Source organism: Copidosoma floridanum, unplaced genomic scaffold (assembly GCF_036245765.1).
Source record: "Copidosoma floridanum isolate Cflo_tuat_1 unplaced genomic scaffold, Cflo_Japanese_pri ptg000020l, whole genome shotgun sequence".
NCBI classification, from domain to species: domain Eukaryota; kingdom Metazoa; phylum Arthropoda; class Insecta; order Hymenoptera; family Encyrtidae; genus Copidosoma; species Copidosoma floridanum.
The window spans coordinates 12793294-12815924 of NW_028321897.1; the positions used below are offsets into that span (position 1 = coordinate 12793294).

Sequence of the window (22631 nt, forward strand, 5' to 3'; positions counted from 1 at the left end):
TGACTTTAACCGATCTGTGCTATTTCTTGCACGATCTCTGGATCTTCTACTTGATTTTAAAGAAATTTCAGTATAATAAATTGTCAGCTACTTGGTATACTTACTATAGTAACACTATCGTTAAGTGTGAATGAAGAAGGCTGTGTCAAGTTAATTTTCAGAAAAATAACTACTTAAATTAAGGGCTATGCGTATAGTAGTTCAGTAACAACACAACAAATAACTATTTAAATAAACCTGTACTGTACTGTACATGACTTCTAGACTATTAACTTTATTTTCTGAGAATTTTAAATTTATAAATAAAAGAACTAACTGGGTAAATGGTTTATCTATTAATATAAGTAGTTTAAATCATACAAGACTCTTTTATTCAAAATCTTATAAGCTGTCAAACCATAGACTAATATAGTATTTTTCAGTCTTATAATTGATGTGACAGATTATCGAGCAGCTAAGGAGACAGTGGCCAATAAGAATTAATATTTAATTAATTAATAGATTTAAGCATTTTGCACGGACCGTTTTTTCATTTCTCAACTAGCAAACAGTGTCCTTATAATTTGTGATGCCCAAAATGAGTTTAAAAAATTTAGCTCCTAATGGATTATAACTGAAGAACGCATTAATCCAGGAGAAAAGAAAGATTTTAAACTCTTACATTGATGCATGAACCATTTAGTAAGATACTTGTTTAATTTATAAATAAGAAAAAAAGAAAACAAAAATTAATGACTAAAAAATCATGCAAATGTACAGTGCAGGAGAATTAAAATAATTATTAGATTAATTTTTTATCGAATACTTTACGTAGCCTTCGAAACTAAGTAATAATCTGAAATTTCTTTAAAAAAAAAAATTTATAATACCAGCTGCATGCATAATGAGCCAGAGTGTTACTGAGCTCATAATTTATGGAGTAGCTACATCTAGAGTACATTTAAAAAATTTTTGAATTCCAATATTAAGACGTCTCCAGCGATCATCATTTTTAAAGATAAGTTAGAGCCACACCGTACCACCTATAGAAAAGTAGTGGTGCAAATCAGACCTGAAGTAATAATGAGATGATTGTAAAAATCAGATAAACTATTTGAATTAGCTCAAGTTACACCTTTGACTTACCTTTTTATAACAATGTAAGAATCTTTAAAAAAGGACTTTTATACAACAAAAGTAACCTAGTTATAAAAGACTTACGAAACAATTTGAGTAAACCCAAGTTACACCTTTGACTTACCTCTTTATAACAATGTAAAAAGCTTTAAAAAAAAGACCTTTAATACAAGAAAAGTAACCTAGTTTTAAAAGACTTAATGAATTTATTCTCAATATTACAATTTATTCGAAGAAAACTAACGGTTAACACATTAATTTTTTTTACAGTCCTTTGTCACAGCCTTTGAAAAAAGACGTAGTTTTTTTTTCAGTAATGATCATTTAATAATTTTCATGCATCATGGAAAATGCTTAGTAAAACTACTGAGCCTGTCTATGAAACAGCACTTTTAGATAACGTCACAGTGTTTGACACTGAATATTTAAAAGATAAGACATAAACAATTTTGAAAAAGCATCTAAGTGTTTAATAATTAAAGTCTATTTTGTTAGAATTTTTAAGATAAAGTATAGATATTTAAAATGCCTAACATTTATGCATAATTAAATAATGCACATGTGTTATTTTTTAAACTAAAAAACGAGTTAGCGTATTCAATGAATCAGAGAGTTTTTGGCTTTAATTTGTTGTTCATATTCTTAAATTTATAGTTCAATCTTTCTTCTGCTATTGCATTGTTAAATTTTTCCTCCAATTACATTTTTGTTCTCCATCGATAACTTGTAAAATTTTTCTCTTTGGTAAATAAAGTTTGGTTGACAGAAATAACTGCATTTTTTCTTCATTGCAACTGAAGCAAGCTCAACTAACTTTGTTAGGATATCATCCAAGAAAAAAAAGATACGCAATAATTCCCACAACCTTCTTATTCGACAGCAGCTCGAATTTGTCCTGGGCCTTTTTATTCGAGGCTATCAAAGCTTCTCAAGCCTCCAGAAAAAAGGAGTAAATGTAGAAACAGTATTGATATGCTCATAATTGCAAGAAATTAGTTTGTAAGATAGTCTATCGTTTTCATACTAATGTTTTGCAATTCTTTTCTTTCTAGTTATGACAAAATGAAAGATGACTATATATTATAACTGCATTCAAACTATCGTTTGAAGTGGTTTGAACGATATTCAACTGTTGTGATTTAAAATGATTACTATCTTGTGAAAGACCTATTATTTAAATATTTCAGTCATTGTTCATTGTCACTACAGGTAAGCTTTCAGGATAGAATTTTTGTTTAACATTTACGGGTATTGGATGCGTAGTAGCTGGTAATTGTTTTGGTCCAAGATCCGGCTGCAACTACATTTTAGAACTCAATACGGGTTATATTAGGTAAGTTTTTTTAAATAGTTCCGCTGGACTAAGGCTAGTTCAGTCTTAAACTTTCTGCATATTTTCGTTAAATTCTTTTATTTCATTTAAACCATCACAATTATAAGCTTAAATTTTAAAAAGATCCAGTCCAGATACTTTTAACCCATTACAAACCAACCCACTTGTCAGCCATACTCCCTAGTGTGATTCTTAAAATCACTGGAAAGTCTTCTTCCCTGAATCGTTTGTTTCTCATATTTTTACTTTTGAACCATTATTCTCTAGGCTTTCTTAAAGAAACGGAAAAATGATACATCTAAAGGCTGGAAAATATGGGTTGCGTTTGGAAGAAGTCCAATCTATTTAATACCGTTGGAAAAATGAAAAGCTTTTAACAGTATTTAAAAATGTGATAAGTGATTGTCCATGTAGATGACAATTGGAAACTTTATTTGCATTTAAAGCAGCCACTGGTAGGAGACCTTAGTGGTATATTTGTAATAGGTTTATTTGTTACCTATCTAGATTCTGATACGATAATCCCCTGATCTCAAGAAGTATTCTTAACAATAATTTCTGAAACTTCTCCTTTATACTTAGGTACAAACATAGGTGAAGCTTCACCGGCATCTACAGCATACATACAATGTAAGGGCATTAAGAATCTTGTTGCTTTTATTAACGAGTTCGTAAACTGAACGTCAGGAATTTTTTATTAAAATTTTCTTTGAGTCTGGACTTTGGTTCAATCACAACTGAATATACTGTCTGGATAAGGTCTGTGTATACTTAGACATTGTGGTTTTCTAAGTGATACTTCAGAATGATGCTTTATAAAACCTTCACACCAGTGACGGCTTGGGCAACCATCGATAAAAAGCGTTGATTTTTTAAACAATTTAACATGACTTTTAAGAGAGTCAAAAAGGTCTGTTTTTGTGACTGAAAAACCTTGTTCATTTTGTACTGGACCCAGTCAATAACTTTTTTTTTTATCATGTGATCAAACGACTCTACGATCCATTTTTTTCCTTACAGTATGTAAGTTCTGTTTTTTTCTTCAAACAGTTGCTGCTAATTCTCCATAAACATTAGCCATTTTTCTCTATGGGACACCAGAATCAACTAATTCTAAAGCATTTTTAATATTATTTTTAGTGTATTGAAATTTTTCACATTTTTTTTTTCCATTGCTTTTTTCTACTATAGCTAATTAGTAAAAAATATAACTACTTTTAGATAACGTAAAACACAGAACAACGATCAATAAAATTCATTATTGTTTACAAACCTTGTATATAGTCAAATCGTTGACTAAATTAATAAATCTTCTATTAATAATTTCTTTTTTTCTTGAAAAAAAAAAAATTAAATTAAAACTATGTGCATTTTGAAGATCTAAGTAGGTAACAATTTTTTTTACAAGTGATCGAACGTAAAATAGTTCCATAATGAAAAGTTATAATTTTAAAACTGCTATGTTTTCTTTCTTGCTAGTTTGCTTCAGCACAGTGTACACACCATGTATTATTTTTCCTTACTCTTTGTCCTTTTCTCTTTCTGTCTCTCTCTTTCTCTTTTCTTTCTCTCTCTCTTTCTCTCTCTCTTTCTCTTACATTTTCTTTCTCCTTCTATCTCAGTTGTACTTAACCTACTGTATTAAGGCTATGTACATCAAAAACCAACATCGATATCGAGTCAAGCTACACGCCCATACTTAAATGGGCCACTGTAAGTGTAGTGCTGATTTCACAGAGTGTAGAAAGAAGCTACCAGCTAAGTATTACTCAAGAAGACCAAAGAGAAGATAGCGATTGAGTTCTTTGGTGCACACAAAAATGCAAAAAAGTTAGCAGCAATAAATGTAACTTCAAATACAGCTGCATAACTACATAGCAAGATTTAAAAAAAGTCTTGCTAGAATCTTTTTAGTCCAGCCTCGATTGGCTCAAAACTTACAACGCAGAAAAAAGAACTTTGTTACAATAAAGTTTGTTAGAAAAAAAAAGTTTTGTTAATGGCTTTCTGTCACCTGCTTATAATTGTATACAACGTCATAACTATGTAACTTCTTACCTCTTGTTAATATTACTTACAGACATTCGTTGCGTTTCTTACAAAACGCAATTCTTTTTCTTTGCTAATGTTTTTTCTTCAAATAAATTTTTACCATTGCTTGTCGTGCTAAAAGCATTATAATACGTTCGTTCTTGACTCAATATATTAACTTCTCACTAATCTCATGTCTCCATTAATTTTGTAAAAGCCTTTTAAACATTAAACTATTGTTACGTCAGCGCGACATACTATCTAATTTTAAGCTTTCGCTTAAAAACTTGGGACACACGCTGGGCAAGTTAATGGGACACAGAACTAAAAGGGTAGTTCTTACTAATGACGCGATATTTGCAAAGGGGCTACGACTGTTTTAACACAAGTTAAACCAACTATTGTGCAAGGAATATTCCGATGCACTTAACTTGCTTGCGGTGTGCTTAAAGTTAGTCGATTTTATCCGGAGCAGCGTACCAAAGGGTATCTCGTCCGCGATCTAGATGATACTGGTACTGTGGCAGGAAAAAATTTCGTTTCTAGAGATTACATAGGATGATTCGGTGATTTGACTCACAACCTAACTTGGATGTACTAATACTGTCACGAGTACTGATTTTTGCTTTAATTCTGTTAGTTCCTACTTCGATGGTACCACTACCGTGGCGTGCACGTAAGACAACTTAACACTTTCCAAGAATTCACGGATACCAATACTGTGGCAGATATTGGGGCGCACGAGATACCTAAATAGCAATCTTAGAAATCAAAGAAACTGTACAAAAACTATCGGTACAAATTGTATCTTAATATGACTTATAAATACTTGAGCCATATTTTCTTAGTTTCATCAGATTTTTTCTTAAGTAAGCTAACAACCCAATTACCTTTAATTTCAGTGACATATATCTAATAATAATTTGAAAAATATATATGGAGCATTCTTACTTGGGGTGGCTCAATGGTACTTCTAGAATGAGTTCCTTTGGAATATCAAAATAATCAGGATCATGTCCATTTGCTGATAAAACTAAAGGCAGTACATCAAAACGAGTTCTTGCACCTTTCCATCCTAGCTTAATGCATATCTACAGAATATATCAGCACAGTTAACTATTAAATTGAATACATGACAATACAGCTTTTTAGATACTTACTTCAGTAAACTCTACGTTTCCACCATCACCAAGAATAGAGTTATTTTCATCTCTATATCCTGCGTAACTAATTAACTGTGGGTTCCATATCCTATAATCATGCTTTCCATCTGTTCTTTGTGGAAAAATTGTTATGGCTGATCTGAAATTTTAAACGTTATTGTAGTAAATGTATAATTTTATGCAAGAGATAACGACATTACACTTTTGTACCAGAAAAAAATCTGAAATTATGTTAAACAACTTTCTTATACATTACGGAATTAAACTTTTTTTTCTTATTTATGACTAATCACTTAATTTACTAAACTTTACGATGAAAAGTTGTGTTACGTTAAAGTAAGTAAAAAATTACAATAAGTTGTAGTAGTAATAATGTTTTTCACAAAATTCTGTGCCAAATGCTTCAAATTAACGTTACACATATTATCTTACAATTATTCTTATTTTAGTGATGAGTAACTAGTACTATTTTTCTTAGACTTCTGTTTGATAATAAGCTACAGATAAATAATTGTTTAAAATACTAAAATATTCAGAAATCATTGCTCTAGTAAACTGTGTTTTTAAATTCTTGATCTAGCTTTCAATTTTTAAAGCATATATATTTAAAGGCTATTGAAATTTTTGTTTAAGTTTTTGTACAATACTTCAGGGTTTAGTGTAATTGTATATAAAATAAGTCAGTTGTAGTAACTGCATTTTATAAACATAAATTTTGTAGTAAAAAGATTGCGTTTAAAAGGCTTATTTGCCAGGTCTTTACTTTTGTCTGGGGATTCCTTGTGATCTCTGACTTCTGTCTCATTAATTTTGATATTTTAATACTTTAGTTGTTAACTAACTACTGAAGACGTAATAAATACTGATAAGTCATAGAGTATAATAGCAGAGTAAATTTAAAATGGATAAATGGATCTTTCTTTTTAATTACTAACAACCAGGCAACAAAATTCAATATTACGCAAATTTATCTGCTCTAGAAGCTAGACAATTTTAAATAACCATGTGATTTCTTTTAACATGCTTAAGTTTTGTGGAAGTGAAAAAAAGCAAGTTTACGTAAGAGATAGAGCCTCAGTGACTACGTTACTTTTTACTTGAGAATTGCATACTTGAAATTTTAAAAGTAAAGAACTATAGCTTTATTTAAAATGCGTTGAGCATAATTAATTTAAACCCTTATATTTAAACCGATAGTCTTACTAAGAAATTGTAATAAGAACGATACACATGAACTCTGTTTTCTTCTTGTTATTAATCATTGCGGACGGCTCACTTCCTTCAATGAATGTCAGGGAGACAGTAGTTAAAACATAAGAGGTGCTTTTTGAAGCTTAAGTCAGTCCCACACAAGTACAGAAGAGTAGGATCATTTATCGAATGCGATGAGTCACTTGCTTAGCATGGTTCCTCTATCCTTTCTTTTAAAACTCTAAGGCATCACGCTGGCTGAGCAAAAAGCTATCCAGCTCTTCAATGCCAAGACTGTCCGAGAGTTGTTTAACCTTAGTACACCCCAGAAAGTATCTGAAGGGCTCCACAATACCTTCATTGGAGATAAGTTCTGGAAGAAGAGGTGCTCAGAAAGGCAGTGACTTTAATGCAATACCAGTAGGTCTACCACCACAGGTAATCTTTGCCTCTAGGTTACCCTCAGCCAGGCTAGATCTTGCTTACTTCAGGACTTCAAAAAAAGTAGGATTAAATAACTGTTCATTTCTAGTAGCAGCCTTAAGAACTCTAAATGACCAGTAAGAAAAAGGATACCAGACTAAGAGATGGCCAATCCCTTCAAGATTATCCCAGGCTCCCTCTCAAGAGACTATTCACTAATGGTAGGCATTTGGTCTTGACCACAAAGAAACTTTAGTTGTTTTAGAACCCACTGATTAACCAGCCCTTTGGTGCTATTGACATGTTTATCTTATAAAAGCTTTTTTTTGGATAAGAAGTATTAGAAAAAAGGCCGAAAGAGTAGAACCAACCACTTCTAATAATATAAAGATTATCTTAGCATTAATTCTAATACGACAGGAAAAGAGACTTTCTTGGTAAGAAGCTAGCTGCAACCATAATAATTTACTTTTTTGTTATATAAAGTAAGGTCACACAGTTAAAAAAATAACGATGGCTGAAATGTAATATATTGTTATATTACTTCATTTTATAGTATTGCATGACATAACGAATAGTATAAGCCTAGTTTTAAGGGTGCGTCTTTGGTAGCTGCAGAACTAAAAAAAAGCTCTCAGAGACGAGTCAGTAGTGAGGTTGCCGATGAGCTGTAACTGGACTGCCGTCGTGGGTATGCAGTCGAACATGGTGATGAAGCCTATGGTTATTTGTATGCCACGTTCTCCAGCAGCTAGAACATTGAATGGCCGAGTGTAATCAACTCTAATGTGAGAGAACGTCTGGTCTTGGGTGCTTTGGGTAGCTAAAAGGGGTCTCATAAATTAGGTAGGGCCACAGGCACAACACTATGCAGGTGAGGCACCAATAGAGATGCACCTTAATTGGATGATAGCCACCGGGAATCTAGGCGTGCTTAGCGACGTATGCACTTGTGACATGGGTTTCACCGTGTAGTGCTCGTTTACGGCTCATGCAATTGCAATGACGAGATTGGATAGGCTACATGATTGGCTCAGAATTCAAGGGTAATTTTCGTTGTAGCCCAGCAATAGGTGCTGTAGGCAGTCTCTTACTTAAAGTATTCCATTTTTCACTAGAAACGGGCCAGTGACTGGAGCAGGTATCTTGCAGGAAGGACAATATCAGAATTATGGCAGCAACTTTCCATCTGAAATTTTTGGTGTTGGCTGAGACAGATGCAGGCTGTGAAGACAACATCGTATATCTAAGCTTGGAGTGGACAGAGTACCACAAAATTTGGAACTCGGCTTAGCGTATGTCTGACCCATTATCATAGGTGGGCTTGAAAGTAGGGGAGATAATTCAGAGTTAAGTCACTTGAACATGAGTTGAGGCTTTCGTTGTAAGGCACAGCATATCAGATCGGGCTATTGAACCAATAGCTTGTTGAACTCTGATAGACTGACCATTTCTGTTGGCTAAGATACTAGAGGCCCACTGTGCCAGCTTGGATCGTCTTAGCACATACGATGAAATTCTAGGGTTCATTAGTTGGCCCATTGAGTAGTCACATCCACTGCATTGGTAGTAGGCGTCACATGTCACAAGATATGGGCTGAAAGAGTCACCTGCAAATGAGCGACATACTTATTTAACAATGCAGTGCGATTTCAGAGTCACTCCAAGCGTAGCAATCATCATGTGGTACCAACAGTTTGTCAGCTGGGGGTTGTAGCAGCCGTGTGGTGCTTAAGGCAGCCCTGAGATTAAGTCAAAAAATTGTCATGTGGGTGATCAGAGAGGAAGCTGGCTGAATGTTCCTGATAAAAATTAACTTTGTCTTTGCTAAAAAAATGTGAATAATGACGTTACCAGATAAGCTTTGGGCTTGGGAGTACACAATGGCAGCCATGGCTTGACAAATAGCATCAGTAAGGACGTAGAATTGCCAAGTGTTAGACATGCTGTTATTACGATTCAAAGGTATATAATTGATAAATTTTTAACGAAGAAATAGGTTCGTCCCAACCACAAGGAGCACGCCACAAGTCCTATACGACAGACTTGGCAATCAAGACAGAAGGGGTGAGTCAGCCACATAGATCAAAGAGCCGTACCAGACCAGCCAAGATTGCCCACTTGGTAGAAGGTGTATACGGCAGTGTAGGTGGTACAAAGTTTAACTAGTAAGCCCCAGAATCCTAGCTACCACCAAACTCGCTAACGGGGCCTTTGGTGCGGAACTGCCACCAACTCTTTCTTAGACAGGAGTCTTCAGGGATGTGATTAAGCAGCTTTGGATCATTTGTGACTTACTTTTGCTGCGAAAATATACTAGCATAAAAGAGACTGATAATCTGGTCGCGACAACGCCAGACTGTGTCAATTTCATTGGCACCTGACTCGATGTTGTTCAAAAAAAGAAATTCGATGTCTTCTCCATCGAGTGAGCACACAAGGGTTGCCTGCAACTTTGGGCCCGTGTATCTGCGTGATTCCAGCTGTGGCCTAAATAAGTAAGTTTAGACCCGTTGAAGACAACGAGCAGCCGTTTCTGATGGTATCCTACCTGCAAAATGCCATGTTGTGGCACATAGTTGACTGGGTGGGCTGAGTCTTGCAGTTTGGTTGAGATCAATACACGCATTTCACCACATGTTTCGTACTTGATGAAGCATCGATATCTGACACCCATTGTAAGGTCCCTATTAAGGTACTGGTAAGGGTGATGCAATTAAAATAGCTTGCTTATTAAGCATTTTTCTTAGAAGGGCGAAACTATTTTCGTCACAGAGAAAGATAGATTTAGTACCTGCTATCTTCCACTCGGTGGTATTGGGTAAAGATGTGCTTACACTTATTATCCTTGGATGAACGACACTGAGCCTTGGGCATACCCTTGAGCTTCCAGAATCTATAGAAAATCAACCCAAGCTCCTAGTGCGTGGCTGAAGCGGACTTATCCTGAGTTACCAGATGGGAAGCGAAAGCCATGGCTGATGACCCACTAAGTGAAAATCTATCCAAGTATTATGGTTTGACCCAGAAGCTTTCTTATATAAATTGCACTTGGCTAAAATATTTGGTAGTAAACGTTCACTTCTAGTAGGACATAAATGCAACCGAAGGTAGCAAATGTTGGGTCAGTGACAGGCTCCAGACGGAGACAAGGTTGGACAATAGTATGTTCCACGTGATCTGATGGAGATTGTTGCCCAGACGGGGAACGCAGCGTTCTTTAATAGTGGTCACAAATTCTTCATCCTTAAATTTAAATGACAAGGTAGCCTCGTAACAAGAGCAGAGAGAGAGCAGGAGCCTCCAGCTTCGGTGATTGTCGATGCTGACTTGGCAAGGGGGACACCTTGGAACATGCATTCAACTAGGCATATACTGTGAGGATCTACCCATGTGGCCCTTTCTGGTTCACAAGAGCCGTGAGGCCGACGGTGAGTTATAGTAATCTAAAAAAGGCAGAAGCTCCAGTGTCACTTATGTGATCTAGATGGAACTGTTTGAGTAAAGTAAGCTCGCGTACTTAAAGAAGTCTTCGTGAGCTGCCAAAGTCAATCGTTAGAGAGTTTTAGAATAGCCAAGATAACGCACAAGATAAAATGTGGGGCAAAGGTAGAGTCCCTGACAATGTGGCCGATGACTGGAACTAACGACTTAACGGTGGGTGTTCTTTCGAGTATCCTTCCAAGATTGGAGTACTGCCACTACAAAGGATTCTTATGGAGGCGATGGTATGATATCGTTCGCACAAAAACTGAGCTTGGATATTTTAGGTGGATGGAGAGTGTCCTAGCTTCTCTCGAGGGGCTTCTGTCTCCACCCATAGCTTAACAAGCCCACCTAAACGCTGCTTAAGAAGATTTTCCTCTCTCTCTCTCTCTCTCTCTCTTGTCTTTCATGAGGATTGATTCACATTCTGAAATGCTCCACCATACACTGTCTCCAACCTTGTGGCAACGGTCCTAACCTTATTTGCAGCTTGGCGAGTAATCGAAATATATTTTCTCTGCGGAATTTAACCTTACTCTCCATCTACATACATATTGCGTTAAGAGTTTATAATCTGGCTCGAGAAGCCAATGTTTTTGGTAAAAGAATTGTTTTGAAAAGGCAGAAAAGCCCACATATGTAGATGGTTGTGCAAATTAAGTTGGCAGAACGAAGCAGCCGATTGAAGACGAGAAGACGAGAGTGGTTCTTTTTAGAGTTAACGACTTGTTTGGCTGTGTCACGAAAAGAGGGTAGGGGGTCGCCAGAAGGACCACTGTCATTAATGTGGTGCAACTTGAGTTGAAGCGCCACCATCAGCGTGTGATTCTGAACAAATCATGCATAAAAAAAATTTTTCTTTAAGTAGGGGATCGAAACGGAATATTTTTTGTGTATTTGTTTGTATACTCAAAGAAAAACATCACGAGCGTTCAATCGTAAATACAAGATGAATACGTTATATGTTTCTAAAACAGTTACTATCAGAGCTCAATTGAGAGTAGGATTAATAGAATAAATTAATTAATTTAACGGTATACTGTCCAATTTACATGAAGTTGAACAATATACCATAAGTTGCATTTATTTATTTCATATAAAACAAAAGAATTCTAAGCTCTTAAATACACTGCCATATCGTACTGCGTGAAAATAATCCCTCATTTATTATGTCTTAAATATATAAAGCATTTATATACCAGTAACCATAAAAAAATAGCAGTAGACAATAGAAACAGGTTTCATATGAAAGGTTAAAGCCCACCTACAATGTATCTAATAAAATTGAGTATCCTAACAACAACGAGTACTGCTATAAAAAAAGCCTCACGGGATAAAACAGATGGGACAAAAAGCTCTGAACGACGAAGTTATGGAGCCTCTTATAAGCTTTTACGTGGCACCTATTTTCTTTGTAGAAAAAAAAATGGTAATCAAATGGAAATCAAAGATGCAGAGTTGTACAAGACTTTAGAAAACTCAATGACGTTGAAGTGGACTAGAACTACCCTATATTAAAAATGGCAGGTATATTAGAAAAATTGGTACATCTTGATACTTTTCAGTTTCTAATTGAGAGCAGGATGTTATATTATTATTACAAAACAAGAATACAAATACAAAATGTCCTTAATATTTAAAATCGGGCTTTTTCATTTTAAAAAATGCTTTGTAAAATAGAAATCAAGCCCACCAATATAACGTAGAGACTTGAGAAGGCCTATTTTATCTTGCAACTAGAGAAATAATGAGTTTTAGAAGAAGAAGTCAACTTGTATTGAGCACGTCGTTCACGAAAAATGATGCAGACACATTAAAAAAATAGGCGTTAAAGATTTTCTAAAGCAAAAAAAAAAAAAAAAAGTAAAATTTTGGAAATTTAAAGAACTAAAAATTTATTACGAGAGATTCATGAGAACATTTTTTTAAGTCACCAAAACTTTGAACATATTACTTGCAGTAGATCAGGAGTTCTTTTAAAATAGAGAAAGTTTAACATCATTTTAAATTTTTCAGAATCAGTTTTTCAATTAATTTATTTAACCTACAAATACTAAACTAGTTTGTTGTTTACATTGTTTTTATTTATAACCATCTCACGACCAGTGACTTAACACATTGTAACGGAATTTCTCAGATTGTATGCGTCTGATTTTTCTTATGATGCACAATTGTAATACCACTTTCAAATTTGTTTTAGCTTTTTTGGTTGCATGACACCCAGACATAGAAATATATAACAGTTATAAATAAAAATTCTAGCTACTATGCAGACGACAAAGTTTGTTGCGTTCAGTTTCAAAAGCTTAAGAGATCCCTTCTTGACATGAAGTGATAAGTTCTGTGACAAAAGCTTTCTAATCCAATTAACATGAAGCTTTAGAAGAATTTATCGAAAGAACTGTGCTTTGATTGATTTACGAAGTTTTCGTGGCAGAATTTTCTGCTCCATGTAAACGAAGGGTCCCTTCATCTTTTAGAACGAAAAAAAAGCTTTAGTAAGAAATTTGCTCTGATGTATTAAAGCCAGAGTCCCGTCACGTAAACTTCCAAGCCTGAATAAAATTTAAAAAAAGAGTGGCTTTGAAAAGTATTCATACTAAGAAAATGGCAACGGGTCTCAATATATAAGGGGTACTTATCCATTTCTTCTAAGAAGAGGTTAAAGAAAATAGATGTATCTTAATTACAAACCACAATTAATCGGAAGCAAAAGCAATTACTAAACCTTTTTTAAGAAAGCACTAGCACTAATATATTGCATACAGTAATTTGAGGTGTACTTCTTTGACAAGAAATTAATAGTAGTCACTAATCATTGGGTTCTAGTGTAGCTTAACTCAATGTCTACATATTTTCGATCATCCCAAAATACAAAAAAAAACTTGTCCACCATTCGTGAGAATAATATTAAGAGTAAATCACAAGACCCTATTAATAAGCAATCAAATTTCTTTCATACCATATCCATATGCGAAACATTACCTGTAGAAGATCATAAGAAATAAGAAGCCTTAAGTAGCGGCTCATTAAGATCTGTTAAAAAAGACAAACTATTGTTTACAAAGAAAAACTTTATGTAACAAAGGAGATTCACTACTTCTTTTTAATTAACCTTGACTAACGAAATAAATAATTAACTAGCTTAAACAATACATAAGTAAAAGTAAGAAAATATTAAGACTTAGCAGCTCTAGAACCATGAAATTAGACAATGTTAGAATTTAAAAAATATAACAGACATTACATAAACATACGATGCAAAAAAAAAAGTTATTTGTTTAGCAATAATACAATACTCTCTTCTACCGAAAAAAAAACAATGTTATTAAGGAATTGTAACTTTACTGTAGAAATGGTAAATCAAATGAATAAAGCCTTAACGTAAAATATTATTGAAATATATAAATTATTACTGAAAACGTTTTAATAGTGCATCATCTTTTTCCAAAAAAAAAGTTTTTCAGGAAAATATTATTCAAGTTAAGAAGAAAATGTAACTATTGTTTGGGTTATGATGTAATAATATACATAAATGTATCTTGTTATTTGATTATCGTGAGAGTAAGAGAAGTAGAGTACTGATATTTAATTGGTCCTAGAAACCCAGCATTTATCTGCAGCTTTTATCGTGCATCTCAAATGTACCTTTTTAATGCCATGTATAACGTTTGGCTGGTAGTATTTATCCTTTTGGCCAAAGACTACTAAGCTTTATTTTTTTTTTACCAAGAAGGGTAAAAAAGTCGGTTGGTTTGAGTAACATATTACGGCTTAGCGTTAACTATTTATGTCTCACGTTTACGAAGATTAGTGTTGTAAGGGTTTCGAAAGATTTTAACTAAGCAAGAGTTTTCATCATTATACCACGATAGTAAGGAGCATACATGTACGTCGATAAAATACACCTTTTTGGTTCTGATAAGTTTATAAACCACTGTTTGAGACTACCGTCTAGTATTGCAATAAGTCGTCCACTGCAGGTATTACACGATTCTTGATAGTGACATTTAAACTATTGGTTCCTTGTATACTAACTGTTAAATAAATTTACAATTTCTTATTGGAAATAATGTAAGTATGCATTGCGTTTACTCATATATAAATTTCTTGCCAAGAACTATTGCTTACTTAGTAACTGTCATATTTTATTAGTGTTACTGAGAACATAAATTTTAAAAGTGGCATTGAGTGAGTGGTTTTATTTGTGAGATATTTCAAGGCAAGAAAAACAAGGTAAGATTCTATTCGTAAAGCGTTGGCTCGATAATTCGTCTTAGCGTTTTAATTTAAGTGTATCTGCTACATTTGTTTAGTATGTAGTATTGCATTTAAAGTTTTCTAATCGTTTATTTTAATTTTTTTTAAGTTACTTTAATGTATGACCTATATAATAAAAGCATTTTTCTGGCTTATTATGGTTTGCTATTTGTTATCATACATATGCTTGAAAACGTTTAATATTTTAAAACATGTAGTTTTGTTCTAAACTTTAAATTCTGATATAAGTCTTATGAAGACTTATGGCTTTCTGGTATCAGAACTTTAATTAATAATTTTTAAAAATTACGTACTTAAAATAAGATTGGTAAGCTCACGTAGAAGCTCCCCTGGAACTTAGGAAAAAAATCTGAAGGAGGCAAACGCAGATGAATACAACATACACTAGGGACATACTTTTTTTAACAGAATACAAGCTTTTTTTACTAATTTTAAATAACTATAAATCAAACTTTAGTACAAAACAAAGATGTTTAAAGGCTAATGACCAGGAAGATAGTTTACTTTTTTTAATAAAACTAAATTATTTATACGAATTAACCTGTATACTACAATTGATGGGCTTGTAAAGAACTTAAATGTTTGGAATCCTAGCGTATCCAAAAGCTTTGTGAAATAAAAATTAGTCTTCAACACCCAATCAGCGTGATCTCTTTCTGATTCATGAGTGGCTGAGGGATTTGAGCTGGTTTTGTGTTCATAAAGTTAGCTAGAGTTAAGGGAAAAAGATCTTGCAGATCATCCGAAAAAGCCACTAAAGGTCTGAGATTCAAACATGCATTGATATGACAAAGAAGGGTAGAGAACTTTACGAACGTCACAACTTGCTCGCCAATGACTCTTTTGTAGTGGTACTGAGTCGATTTCATCGCAGCTTTTCGCAAACCTCCAAAATAGGGAGCCAAAGGCGGTTTTAAGTGCCAAGTAGTTCCTTAATTTAGAAATTTATCAACAAGTATATCTAATAAAAGCATTCAAACTAGAGCTTCTCTAAGGTAGCAGCAGCCTCTACAAAATTAGTGCCTTGATTATTGTAGAGGTTAGTGCGTTGACCGTGATGACTTGGAGAACAAGTAAAGCTAAAGGAAAATATTCCTTTCAAAACTCTAACCAGGTAAACAGCCTTAGTAAGCATGCACAGAAATACCACTATGTTCTTCTTTTGAGTTCTTTGGTCTTGGACTTTTCTTAGACGAATGAGAAATGTACCTGTATAATAAGCACTTATTATAGTAAAAGAAAGGGCAAGAACTACTTAAAGTTCAGGCATGTCACTCATGAGCTGCTGGACATTTGTTTATTAACTTACAAATAAAGCATTAGTATCGTAAGTAGTGATTTTCAGCAACTAAGAGATACCATTGTATTTGAATTGAAGATCCAAACCCTTACGATTTAAAGTAAGCTAGGGAGCTTAAAACTTGGCTAGTTAATTCACAATCTTAGCAGAGAGATAAAAAGGACATAACTCAAGACCAAAAATTCTTATAGTTTTAAGAGTCGCTACTTTAGTTTTCGCCACTTGAAGGGTCACCAGAACATTATCTGGTATCATAACACGTGTGTATACAATGTCAGCATATGCATGCTTTGAAACGTCAGCAAAGCCATGTATTTCAATAGAATTCGATTTTAGTCAGAAATTATTCCAGCTAGGAATCTTGCCTTAACTTAAAGATTAGGCTTCACTTAATAAATGGTGCCATTCTTCGCACAACTCAGGAAGCAACTTATCTTCCCAAGAAGTCTTTAGTCACCAAAGTTCCTACATCATTATTCCTGGCCTAATAATTTTGGGGGAAGTTGTAGTATCTAGTAAATCGAAAAATCGAGAAATTTAAGTTAAAAGAGAGCCTTCACTTCAAGCTTAGTGCTCTTAATATTATCCATTTAGAAGTAAAATTTATTAGTGCTGGGAATTTCTATAATACCAATACTGCCGTAGATTTATTAGATTGTGATAATTTTAAAGTAGTCATAGCATAAAGTTCAGGATGTGTGTTTTCTAGAATTTGGGCTGAATTGCTGCACCACTTTTTCAATCAAAACTAACGTAAGCTTGCTACTTTTGTCAACTCATCTATTTTGTCTACTGCTTCTGGTTTTGAATAAGGGCCTAATAAATAATCATTTATATAAACTTCTTCCCAAACTATTGAAGCTCCTAAAGGATACTTGTGATGGTATAATAGCGATAGTTCTTCAAGTACTCGAGAGGCTCGAAAAGGCGAGAACACTAGACCATACGTGATAGTTGTAAGAAGGTATAATTTTACAGGTTCACTAAGGTTTTCACGCTAGAGAATGGCTTTCAATCTTCGATTTAATTTATGCAGGAGATTCTGTTAGAAAATTTTTTCCGTATCAGCAGAAAATACAATTTTGTATTCACACCAATTTTTAATAAGGTTCAATAAATTCAGAAACAAATTTTTTCTAGTATGGAGACCAGATGTCAAAGAGATAACATTGTGAGTAGCAGCATAACCATTGAAAACAACTCTGAGTGTAGTCATTGTACTCGACTTACACAACACTCTATGGTGAGGAAGATACTACACAGAATTTTCGTGATTGTTTATTGGAGTCATGTGTTTGAGATTTTGGTATTCAAGCATAAATTCGCTGTATAACTCACAAAGCTAAGCATAAGACTCAAAGCGTGACTCCAACTAAAAAAATGAAACTTTAGATTTTTTTGATGGTTCAATTTGTTATATTAACTCTGAGGAGATTTTTTAAACGAAAGTTAAACCATAAATCGCCCTGACGAATCTTGAGTATAAGTTCTTTAGAACAACTTCTCACACTCTGTTTCGTCAGCTGAGAGTAAAGTAGGTTTAGATAGCAATTCCTTAACATGTCAAAATTTTTTCAAAAAATGGAAAAGGGCTGGTGTTTTCTTGCTGACGTTAAGAGTTGGTAAGCGATGTGAGTCAGTATGAGACTGAAAATATAAAGATCCAGACTACGATTTGGAGAATTAATCGGGAGAGCTGCTGTGCACATGGTGATAAGGGAGCATCCTATTACATAATTTTCAAGGCTTTTTTACTTTCCAGAGACAACTTCTCTAATAGCATGCCGTGGCTGCCCTTAATAGTGAAACAGCTGCTGCCCCACTTATACAGTAGGCTTTTTTATTGTCTGAGAGAGCTAGTCACTTTAATACAGCTCTCTTATGAGTGCATTAACACCTAGTGCATGGAACAACTTTTTGTTTTTATTTTGATGAGGAGAGAAAGAAGCAGCTTATGTAAATGTATGTTATCTTGCTTTTATCAATAAGCATCGGAAACACGAATCATTCTGGTTATATATGCATAAAAATCTGTTGTCTTTTGAAAAGGCGCATTTTAAAAACAAAGGTTGTATATATAAATTGATAATAGGCTCGGTATATATAACAATAATTTTTAATTTTACACATATTATTTAACAATTATGAAAAATATGCAGTATATCAAGCTCGTATTAACCTTAACGCCTAAAAATTAAATTTAGCCAATACCTGAATAAAGCTTTCGAACCAAATAATGTAAGCTATAAATAGGCACTTTTTCATGATACTCTACATGACTAAAAAGATAACATTATTGTTTAGTATATATTATATGTATTTGTAAAATATTTTTTACATTAAGTAAATCTTACAAAATTTGAAACTGTATAATACAATAAGGTAATAAATATATAATAATATGATTTATAATAAAAGTATAAAGAAGTTAAAATTATATTTGTAAGAATATTTTGTAATAATATACCAAATAATTTAATTATATTTTAAATCCCATTTAAAAATTTCGGGTACTTGTATTATTTTGATACAGCCAGTGCCATCAAAATATTTTGTACAAAAAAAATTAAAGAACTATCTCATGTGAGTATAGACAAAAGAAAGAGACAGAGAGAGAACAAGAGAGAGAGAGAAAAAAATGTATCCACTGATCTTACTTCATTCATATGTATAAACAATATACGAATGTATGCACTCTTTTAAATAACATAAAATACAACTTGTACTGTTTTACTTACTGGGGTACAAAAATACAGACACTGCTTATTAAGCGAGCTTCTCTCCCAGTAGTAAGAGCGAACGTAATCCAAATCGTGGTAGAGTCACTTTATCACTCCTTACATAGCAGAAGCAGTCTTACTAAGCTGACCCTGCTACTGTACTAAAAGTGGAAACCCAGATCTCCTACAATAAAGAGCTTCTAATCAACGCCAATGAAGCTCTATGCTCTGTCTGGTTAGTTTAGCAGCCATCTGTTGTGAGGTAGCACCTCTCCCAATGGTTTCTCCGTGCAGGCTTAGCTGTTTGAGCCACAGAACCTGACTTAAATGTAGGCGTATAAGATTCTACTCATCTATTGTTCGATTAAAAATTATTCAAACTGTGCCAGTGTAGGTGGTTTAGTGGTAGCATCTTTAGTCTTTGACAATCCTTGGCAGTACCAAAATCAATTTTATTATAAACTGGTCCTATAAAGAAGTCTTCTAGATTATGTTTTTGCCTGTTCAGAGTTTAAGGGCTGCAACCAGATTAACATTTTTACTCATCAATGGTTCAAGATCGCTACTGACCTATTTTTCGTAAGACTTGCATTCAGAATTGGATTAACGTTATCATTTACTAGGGACATGTACTGTCGTAGTTTTTATACAATCTCTTTTTTTATACAAAAAAAGTCACTATCTCACTGTTAGTTCATTGTCTGGATTTTTAAGTGTCAGTTACATTGTATATTACATCTATACATAGCAAATTCAATGCACTGCTTTGTATAAGCTACAAAATGAATAAAACTATAAAATACCATATATTTACGAAATTAAGGGCCTTAATGGGTAAGCGTCTTGTTTACTGTTCCTAAATAATTGTAAGTAATTAGTACTTACAACACAACGTTAGCAAAACTCAATATTTATTAAATGAATCTACATTAAATTTTTTTTAAATTTCACACTCTATTTTTATAATTTAAAAGATTTAATCTATATAAGATTTTGAATTAACTATGAAAACCAAGACAAAAACTTTTTTCTAAAATAATTAAAATAAACGAATAAAAGGCACAAACAATGAACAAATATTTAAGTAATCAATTAACAAAAAGAAATGTATTATTTACATGAGCAAAGTTTGACAAAGTTAAAAAAAAAAAGAAAATACTTTCCATGGTGGCTAACAGTAGAAAGGCAGTAGCACACAGTGACAGCAGCAACAGTGGTATCGTTTTACTACAGTGTCAACCGGAATCGCATTCACTCAAAGCAATCAAAAAAGGGATAAAGGCAAGAATCATGGCATTAACTCTTGGCACCAGCAGTATCAAGAGAAACACGTGAGTTGAAAACATCTTTAATTGTATGTCTTGTTATGTGTCATACCTTGCTTACCTTGCAGTCAGCCGCAAGACATGGCACATATTTATTTTACTATATTATGTTTACTATAGAGATAAACGGATAGGATTCATAGCTGGCAATGAAACACATATGAATATGTGAGATCAATATTTAAGCATTTATTTGCGTTTTATGTTCCTCGAAACTTAATACAGTCATTTTATACAAAGACTACACTGCCTAACTATCCAAAGTGGCCTGACTTTATGCACCTTTAGCCCTGCGGATGCAGGTTCAGCAGTTGCTGCTCGGCAGAATATTTTTACTCAGTAGGAACGGAATATAAAGGACGTAGGCCTACTGTTTTTACTACTGCAGGAGTATGTTTAGTAGCACTAGCTTCGGGTACTGGGAGACCCGATTGGCAAGAGTCGGTACTTGGACTTAACTGTCCTTGGCAGTGTGTGTGCGTAGGTTGTCGCAGCAGCCTGGGTCGTCAACAGGTAGCCGTTGAAAACTCACAATGGATAGCCCTTGGATCACGCGTTCTGACGGTAAGCAGATAAAGTGAGAGTGTCGCTCCTGTTGGCCCAACGATTCTTGCTGCCTCGATACCTTAGATACCTGCATAGGTGTGCGTTGATACGCTAACATACCAGCTGCTGCACACGGTCAATAGCTGGCCATGCTGTCCATAGTAGGGATAGGTGAAGGTACAAGGGCCTTGCATAAGGTAGGGTTAGTGTATATTGCACTGCCTCTCCTCTTATCTGCTACTGTTAAGCATATGCTTTTACTGTGACGTCGATATACCACGTCACAAATTCGCCTTTATAAACCTTCGCTTCACCCTGATTTCTTCGCAAGTGCTATGGGGTGAATGATAGTTCTAGCTAAATACCCTATCAGTACAGGTATGTGAATTAATATAAAGTATTTGTTTGCGTTTTAGTGTAGCAGACTGTCTACTTCTTCAGAATCTGTCAGAAAGTACTGATTGGCCTTAGTTGACGGCCTTGTCAGTATCATAAGCGGTGTATTGTTGCAGCATTGTATGCGATGTCAGTGTAGAACACTAGTTATTACTATTTCCCTACTGTTGGATAGTCTTATGCAGGTGCACCCACTTGTGCTTACAATCAAGACTTAAAAATAATATACGGTACCCGATATCCATGTAGTCTCACTTTTGGATAGAGAAAAAATGCACAAATTAAACAAAAGACTTTTTTTATTTTCTTGAGGAGTAAAAAATTAAGTAAATAAACAATTATTTAATTTTACGAAACAAAAAAATTTGACTTCGTCCTTTTTGATTGGTCAGAGTCGTAAGGGCTCTTTTCTGCTCCCACTGTAAATTCCACAGTGATATTGTTTGGGATTAGGAACCCAATGATTGTGGACTGTATGATTTGATTTACCGGTTGCGAGGGAAAAGAGTGGGGGCCAATCGCTTAGGTGTATTAAAAGATTAACACTATTTCTGTGATCACCTGGAGGGATGGTGGTACTGCTCGCCGAAGTGGGCAGAGCGGCGCTGATGCTGTCAGGGGCACGTATCCCCGTTGTACGAGGTGGATCTGCCTGAGTACCAACCAGATCCTCTCGACGTCACCACTTGACCGGGATTCCTCAGCAAGGGTGCTGGCGATCCCCAAGAGCTGATCCAATGTCTCGGGGGTCAACTGGCCTACTGGCTCCAGGTCGGGACGGATCTGGTGAGCCATGGTTCTCGTGAGCGCCTTGGGTGAAATTAGTAGTGGCAAGTTATACCCTGGAGGGGGAGGAACCAAATTCGCCTCCTTCACTGGTACAGATGGCTCACTGGTCTTCCTTGGGGCCTCGAGACCTTGTGACTGACCGTCTGCTAAGACCGTTGTTATGGCCTGTAGTCTCCTCTCTGCTGTTAGCCTTGGTAGGATGGCCATGCCATGCCCGGTGGGAGACCACGCCTGGTCCTCTCTGCTCCAATTCGCTTGGCTTGCGATACAGGTCGTCGAGCCGGGGATCTCGTCCACACCCCAACGCGCCTGTCTGGGTCTTGCGCCCAGTTGGTCAGCGCGTAGTTCCTTGCCCTTTCATAATTGGGATCTGTAGAGATATAGATCACTAGAGATTCATCGTCAACTACATGGCGTGCGGGGGTGTATTGCTTGAGATCATAATTATGAGTTTTCACTAGTCTTTCTATCACGTTGTCACTTCTACTACTACGTCCAAGAGCAATTGAGTTACAATTCAGGGGCTTACAA

The 22631-nt window shown here is 34.8% G+C and overlaps 1 protein-coding gene across 1 annotated transcript in view; it reads right to left on the minus strand.

The window, feature by feature from the left end:
• Positions 1-22631, minus strand: part of Nos (Nitric oxide synthase) — a 2633257-nt gene that overhangs the window by 2178063 nt on the left and 432563 nt on the right. Inside the window, exons 5-6 of the mRNA XM_089593752.1 lie at positions 5641-5782; positions 5432-5571 (exon numbers count right to left, since the gene is read on the minus strand). Coding sequence (XP_089449878.1) covers positions 5432-5571; positions 5641-5782 — 282 coding nt within the window. The remainder of the gene's footprint in view (positions 1-5431; positions 5572-5640; positions 5783-22631) is intronic.